Source organism: Spodoptera frugiperda, chromosome 6, assembly GCF_023101765.2.
Source record: "Spodoptera frugiperda isolate SF20-4 chromosome 6, AGI-APGP_CSIRO_Sfru_2.0, whole genome shotgun sequence".
In the NCBI taxonomy this organism is placed as follows: domain Eukaryota; kingdom Metazoa; phylum Arthropoda; class Insecta; order Lepidoptera; family Noctuidae; genus Spodoptera; species Spodoptera frugiperda.
The window spans coordinates 1920827-1928927 of NC_064217.1; the positions used below are offsets into that span (position 1 = coordinate 1920827).

At 31.6% G+C, this 8101-nt stretch overlaps 1 protein-coding gene across 1 annotated transcript in view; it reads left to right on the forward strand.

Annotated features, from left to right (window-relative positions):
- The window catches only part of LOC118267601 (fatty acid synthase), a 33651-nt gene extending 32942 nt beyond the window's left edge, over positions 1-709 (forward strand). Inside the window, exon 40 of the mRNA XM_035581675.2 lies at positions 24-709. Within this exon, the coding sequence (XP_035437568.2) occupies positions 24-592 (569 nt within the window). The 3' untranslated portion in view covers positions 593-709. The remainder of the gene's footprint in view (positions 1-23) is intronic.
- The last annotated feature ends 7392 nt before the right edge of the window (positions 710-8101 follow it).

Here is an 8101-nt window from a genome sequence, read left to right on the forward strand (position 1 = left end):
TTTATTCGGATTTATTTTTTCAGGACGCGTGGGAACTGTGTATTGTTTGGACAGCAGCCCAGATGCATTAAAAGTCCAGCTAGATGCTTATGTTGGCAATTTGACTGATATACAGCTACAGAACAAAATCGTTGAGCACATGTACCGTCTCATGACAGGAAGAGACAATGAGGAACTGAAGAACGACTTGGAGAAATCAGAGAGTTGGTCAGAGAAGATGGAAGCATGCGTCAGCCGACTGAGATTGGCGAGCTATTCCTCCCAGTACAAGAGAAATATCCTAGAATCGGCATACCGAAGGATCATGTTAGCGAGACAATATGAGCCGGAATTCAAACTTGAATCCCAAATAGTCCTCATGAGAGGCATTGCTCATCCAAAAGCAGAAGCTCTTCCCGAAGACTACAACTTGTCGAAATACACCACGAAGCCAGTAAAGGTGTTCAACATTGAGTCTGATCATGCCTCAGCACCCCAAGACTCCAGAGTCTCAAATATTATAAACAAGTTCTTGGATAACGAATTGCTATCGAAATTCGAAAAAGAAGCTCTCTGCGAAACGTACTTGGTCGAATCATTCAAGATATTGTAGACTCGTCATTTTTTAAACGTTCATTGAAATTTCAATGTACGTTGGTTACTAAGTTAGTTTAAATACGGTCATCAATAATTATGTTAGTAACTTAATAAATTATATTACTTTAAACAAGCGTTTTTATTAATCTCTATAGACCCTTAGAAATTATGAACATTAATCAGCCATGGATTGACATTGAATTAAAACTTTGGATTTTTAATGATTTATTAATTAAGGTTTGGAAACCTTAATGACTGTGTTATCGATTTTGGATAGAAATAAAGCGATTATAAGTTTAAATTTGTTTATGAGAACCGATACTCATTTTAATTGAGCGGCGAGAAGTTAAGCAGATAATTTGTGTAAGCCAAGTATTGCCAAAATAGATAAAATCCCTTCTCTTAATGCTTCGAATTTCCATCCAACTGTGTAAATTATCGTTTCCAGTTACGACGTAAATACAAAACAATTGAAATCAAATACTTATTTGAGACATTTGGATTTTAATCTGAAAACGAAAATAAACCAGTTTACTCCTACAAATAAGATCACTCTTTCAATTCCCTAAATGGGTGTGTAGGAGTAACAATCTTTTGGGGCTCAGTAGGGCTGAGTCCTGATCCGGAGAGACGGACTACCTAACGGGTTTACCGAGAATCCGGCTCGAAAAGCATGAGTAGGAACGAGGTGGTTATTAATCCGTCTGACACTCCATCTCGCCTTGCCCAAGGCGAGAAGAAAAGAAAAGGAGTAAACATCTTTAAATTATATTTTCAACACGTCATATTAAAAGAACCATTATAATTTGATTATTTATGCAAAGAACGTCAATTTGCAGACTTTTCCCTGTAGAATTAAAAAGAGCGGCATCGGCCTGTTAAATAAAAAGAAATACAAAAAAAAAATGTTACTTGATTTTTCAAGAACCACTGAAGACCAATTTCTTGTCTCAAGTGGCATCTACGTTGCATTTTATTAAAAATCTCAATTTTCCTTGTAACGAAATGAATTTTTAAATGACCACGAAACCGCTGAAGCCACTTTGGGGAGTATTACCTTCGTTTTAAGAAGCGAAATTTTGATGAAGGAGAAAAATATTGCAGTAAGCCTCGTAATTCTTGAGATTAAACAAGATCGACCTATTTCCTACTATTTATTTTAGTTGAAACCTAAAATTTCTTTATGCTGTAAGTAGGCTTCAAAAAAAAGGAGGATCTCAGTTTGACCAGTATGTATGTATGTTTGTGCGCGATTATCTCTCTGAACTGATTTTGATGTGGTTTTCAACATAGTATTTTTCAGAGTTAGGGAAAAGTTTTTGGATATTACCCGACTTAAAAAAAATAGAAGCGATAAAGAAAGGCGATTCCCTTTTTTTATAAAATACCTATTTTATTACAGTTTGCCTATTTAAGGCATGATTACATTATTTTAAGTCACTATTTATAATTTTCTTTAATATAATGTATTCAATTAAAGGGTAAAAGTGTTATAATAATAACACAATATTATTACATTTTATTGGAGAACACATGAGGTAAATTCTTCTTTACAAAAACTTCGAATGTAACCAAAACCAGGTCAGTTTGTAAGTATTTTAATATTTTTGAAAACTTTCAGATTTCTAAGCCACGAGCTGTGATCTTAGCTCAGATAATATCATAAAACTGTGGAACTTAAACAACTTTGTAGACTTATCTGTACGATTTAAGGGCACCCGCCAGATTTATTTACAACGAAAACCATTTTGCGTAGAAACTTCCACCGTATTTTCTTTTATTTTCCTTTTTTATTTGGATATTTTTGTAAGTAATTTTTAGGGAGTGTAAAATATGGAGTTAGTAGTATTTTTTGTACTTAATTATACAAATTATTTTATACATTAACTAGCTTCGAGCATTAGTACGACTTCGTCCGCGTGGAATAATATCTCCTAGCAAAATTAGACTGCACGGTTAGCGCGGTGGCCGGGTAACCAACTGCCGTGTAAAGTGTAGCGGATTAGATTGTTGTATCGGATCTGTGTGTCTATATATTATGTATGTTTGAAAAACACGACACAGAAGAAAATCCTAATGTGAGGCAACGTTTAAAAAAAGGGGATTTTTACTTACTGCCTTCTCAAAGCGGCTGTATTAGACTTCATCAGAATTCATTCGGTACACCCTTAAGCTTTTTTTTTATTCCGAGATAGAAACATGCTGACATAGGTACTACGTCCTTGTGGCGTAGGGCTATAACTAAAGTTCTACTGAATTCCACTCAAATAATTATTATGGTTCGATGTAGAGAAGTAAAGAGGAGTAAGTACTTTGTTCAGTAATGGACGTCTTCCTACTATCTTCTAGAGGATGATTCAATGGTTTAAAAGATAGAAATTCCAGGGGATTTAACACTTAGTTTCCGTTCCTGTGGGATTAACATATCTACATATTTCCTTTTTTTCGGTCTCCCATAGGTAATTTCCAAATTGTGACTAACTGCTGTTGTTTAAAATAGTTTTGGCAGTCATTTTAAGATAAGTATCAAATAAAAAAATATACATAGTATTAGAACTTAAGACAGGATATTTACCATGTTTATTTGAGTTTCCGATATTTCGGCACTGTTGCTAGCGCCATGATCACAGATGAACAGAACAGTTCAACATAAACATGGTAAATATATTAAGTTCTAAATATTAGTGTTAGTAACCATGTCAGTTTAAAAAAAAAATGTACCTACATAATTAACATCTTTTTACCCCAGTAACAAGACAGACAGATGTGAGATTTTACAACATTTATATTTCAGTGTTCAAAAGTAAAATTATATATGTTTTTACGGTTACAAGAGGGTTTAAAGTCTCAGTTAGGTACTTTGGTTTATTAAATATTAAATAAACAACTTTATTTGAATATAAACAAGGTTTAAAGCTTAAATAATTGATGAGAAGCAATTTATTATTTAGATTTCGTTTCAAGAGCTACCCATGTTGCAGCTGTAGCATGATAAAGAGTCGGTGTTTTTTCATATTTTGTTTTTGAAACTGTGTTTGTATTGTGACTGTGTATGTATGTACTGCTACTGAGAATTTCGAATCCAAAATCTACGATAGTACGGTACCTATTGTAAACCAAGGAATCAGTTAGTTTAGAGTAATAATAGTCAATCGATGTGTGTTTTTAACCGACTTAAGACTTAAAAAGGAAGGAGGTTCAAAGCAATTTTTTAAAGGTTATTTATATTCTATTTATTTATATTTTGATACGAAAACTATACTAGAAAAAAAGGAATTTAAGTTTAGGAGTGGGAAATAACATAACTATGTTACAGCACCCTTTAAAAAAGTAGTGAATCGTGACGTCAATAATATTTCAAATAAATAATATCTTCAAAAGTATTTAATAACATTAAAGAAATGACGAACATTAAAATAAAATTTAGTTAGTATGTTTGTTTTCTTGACCTAAGTGTTAAACTTGATACGAGTACATTGTGCTAAATTGTGGTGATATCAATTACTAGATTAAACGAAACAGTTAAATGATTTATCATGTAAAACATGAATATTCTATATAAAAAAATAATATTTGTTTGATACTGTTATTTTAAATCCATATTGTGCTTACATTTAAATAAAATAAAATAATGTTTCATCGAACACATCATAATATTTATTCATGTAAACAGTTTTTTTAGTAGTTTTCGTTACGGTAAATAAGGCTATCATAATAAAATACGTTCCGCGAAATTGCATATCATAAAAAATTGCTTTTCATAAAATATTGCACATTTATAAATATTAACTTATCTACATTATTTATTCTAAATTCTCTAAAAAGACGTAATAGGGATGATGATGGGTAATAAATATTAAGAATCTATTTAGTCCGTCAGTTAGGCAATGCAAAAATATTAGACTAGTATTTTTTTTATTTTGTCATATAAGATAACTATACTTGGATAAAACAAATGAAACTTTAGGAGTGGGAGCAAATACGTAAATTCTACGAATAAAATGTACCTAGAAGTTACGTGACAGGATATTTCAATGCGATATATCACCAAAAGCATTTGTATGCCTAGAAAAATAAAAAATATATTACGCCTAATATTTTAAAAGAATCTACAAGACGGAGATCTACCCTTTTAGAATTTAGATATTATTTACAATAATGATCTATAAAAACTTAATTGAAAATCTATGTCGAATTAATTATGGTCATTGTTAAGAAATAATTGAAATCCCGCTATTCATATTTATTTTGTTGTGATTAAAAATAAACACGGCAAAAAACAAGTTACATTTACTTTACCTGTATTATATCTTTACTTTTTTTCAACATTACTACAAACAAATATTGCCAGAACACGAAATATGATTCCGATAACATGAAAATGCTTCACACAAATAAATGTAAATAAAAATAATTGAAAGTCCCACATTATAACATGCTACTGAAGTGTAAATTATCATTAATGAAACATTTATCAGCTGATAATTGCGTTGTGAGATCGTAAATTGCGAACAAAAGTATACTTTATTGTTTAATGAATATTCATTTAAAACATGCTTCTCGCGTTGTAATGCTTATTATAATATTATTCTTGGAAGTAGGTTCAATAGTGAGTGGATATAATGAGTGGAAAACTTGGGGATATAAAATTGATTATTATTGAGTATAATAGTGGACAAATTAAAAATATATCTTTGTTGGAAGAAGTTTTTAAATGTAAAACTAATGACTGAATATACGTATATGTACAAGCAAGATGAGATTTATTTTGCATATCTTAAAAGTGTTTATATGCATATTATATTTTTATCTTAAAAATGAGGTGAGATGTGCAATAAACTTAAAGTACTTTAACAAAAATTTGACCAACGATATTTTATGGGTGTGTCAAAAGACGCATAAACTTGAGGTACTTTAAAATATAATCTAATTAACAGAAAAAGTATTAATGTACCTACCAGGAAATTAAGCTTTATTTTTATAAAACTTAAAGCTAATTTACGTTAACAAAACGTTGTCATGTGCACACTACAGTTTTCCGTTCTCCACTAAAGATTTTAGTGCAGTGTAGTCTTTTAATAAATTAAAAATTAACACTTTAGAATTACACACAAAAATTAAAACTTTAATGCTTTTTATTAAACACTTGTAATTTATTTGAGCCTATGTAAAGAAAATTTGCTTTTACGTACGATAGTTTTAAAGTACAATTTAGAACAAAAAGCAGAGTATTACCTAAATCGACCACAATGCCACATCAGAACTGATTTATCTATTATATAATAAACTTCGGTAATGACAGACCAACTGGCTGACTGACTGACTGACAACCACTACTAGACCCAGGAAGCTGAATCTGAGTTTTCCCCTAACTCTAAGAGAGAATTTCCTTTAAATCCCAAGGGAACGGAGAAAAGGGGAATCACCTATCTGTGTGACAAAAAGAAGCCAGTTTTTAATATAATTTCAAAATCAGAAAACCGAGTCATACTGTATCCAACCCAAAATTAAAATCATCTAAACTCAACTACAGTTTATCAACAAATGTGTTTCATACAAACTCTGAATAAAATTTGAATTTTTCTAAAAATATTCCAGGAACCGAAATGCTATTTAAAACTAAACGGGATCGAGTAACGTGAAAAATTCAGTCGTACTTCAGTGGATTAGGTAAATGGTTCGAGAGATGCACGGGCTGTGCGAAAAACATTCGTAGCAGGTACTGTTTAACAAATTTACGGATGCCATATATGCAAACGAACATATTCGAGCTGTGTTATTGTATGTTCATTATAATTTGTGGGGGTTATTATTTACCTTGTGGTTAGTAGAAGTATGTGGTATAATGAATTTTCTTTAAATTTAACAAGTTGTTGGGTAGGATTAGGTACCCGAAGCTGTGGATCACCTAGTGGGTATACCGGGGCTCCGGCTCAACGAGCAGGTGTAGAAGCGGGGTGGATGTTTTAGTCAGTAAGAATCTAACACTGAACGCCCCAGAGAAGCCGTCGGATGATTTCCCCCTCAAAAATACCTATTCTCGTAAGTAGACTTCGAATACTGGTCACTTAGTGTAAGTACATTTCTTTATTTACTACTAATTGGTGATATTGACCTTGAGTTCATTAACACTAACAATAAAATTTAAGCGGATAATTACACAAAAACAATTTACTTTTTAAATAACAAATTAGTTTATTTTTTTTAATTTGAAAGCAATGAGTGTTAATTGGAAAACGATGTCTTAATTTTAAAAATAATTAATCCACTTTATTTAGCATTTCATTTTATTTTACTTGAAAAAAAATTGGTATCAATTTAACACCATTATTTTTCTTATTTTAATTAGTATCAAGGTGCATCTAATAGTAAAGTCTCCACGCTCAGCAAGGTTACACAAATATATTTAGAATTTAAAAATATTAATAAAATTGGAACACATTAATGTCCTATGCTAGGTTAGAAAAAGTAAAGCATTTTGTTCCTATTAGTGAACATCTACTCTGGGTCAAATACGTTCTCAATATTCACTCGCTCAATTAATGAGGCAATCAAAAGTACACAATCAACTCAATTCAATTGAGGTACATTAGACTTGCTTACTTGTCTTTCCCAATATCGAACTAATATCTCTACTAAGAATTCTTCAGCAATGCCAAGCATATCTTGCCTTCATCTTTCAATATTCCAAGAAGCAACGCTCCGGCTTACTGTTTGAGCCACATCTCCGTTTCTTTTGTTCCTATTTCCTTACTGCAATATTGCCATGACATCCAGCATAACTTAACCCCCCTGATTGCCACTACACACTGGCGACATGAAGCAAAAGTTATTTATTTCCTCCTTTAATGAGGTACCAACATTGGCTGGTCATGTTATTCAAATTGTTACATGTCTCGATTGCGAATGTTTTCACCATTCATATTTATGTATGATGGCAAGCTTTATTGTTTTCTGTCATAAAAGATATTTTAAGAGTCTTGTGTGTTGTATTTTTAGCATAATTCGCTTTTGTATTGGGAAGCGGTTGTTATGATTTTTTTTTAAACATTTCTCTAAGCGGTTTTCTGAATTGAGAGCACGTTTGCAAAATGAAAAAGATATCTTGCTGTATTTATGCATAGAAAGCACATAAATAGAGGTGTACACACGTTATTTGTGCTTATGACGCACTTTTAGTAGGTTTTGTTTCTAAAGAGCATTGCAATGTGATCAAACGTTTTGCTCACGTACATTAATGGAGAAAAGCTCTACTAGTTTCTAGTCACAGAGGGACTCTTTATCACGAGCAGCGTTTGCAGATGCAGCGACGTCGCGCAGCCTCCTGCATACTACTGTTTTTAGACTCATTAGTAGAACATTACAATTCTTACATTTCTAATAGACCAGTTTCTTCCTAGTAACTCTGATTTAATATAATGAAGACGGACATAATAAAATATTAATCAGCTGTCCATTAAATAAAAAAAAATGAAAATATGTCAAAACAAAAAAGGAATCACGAATGGTTGTTTAAATATTTACA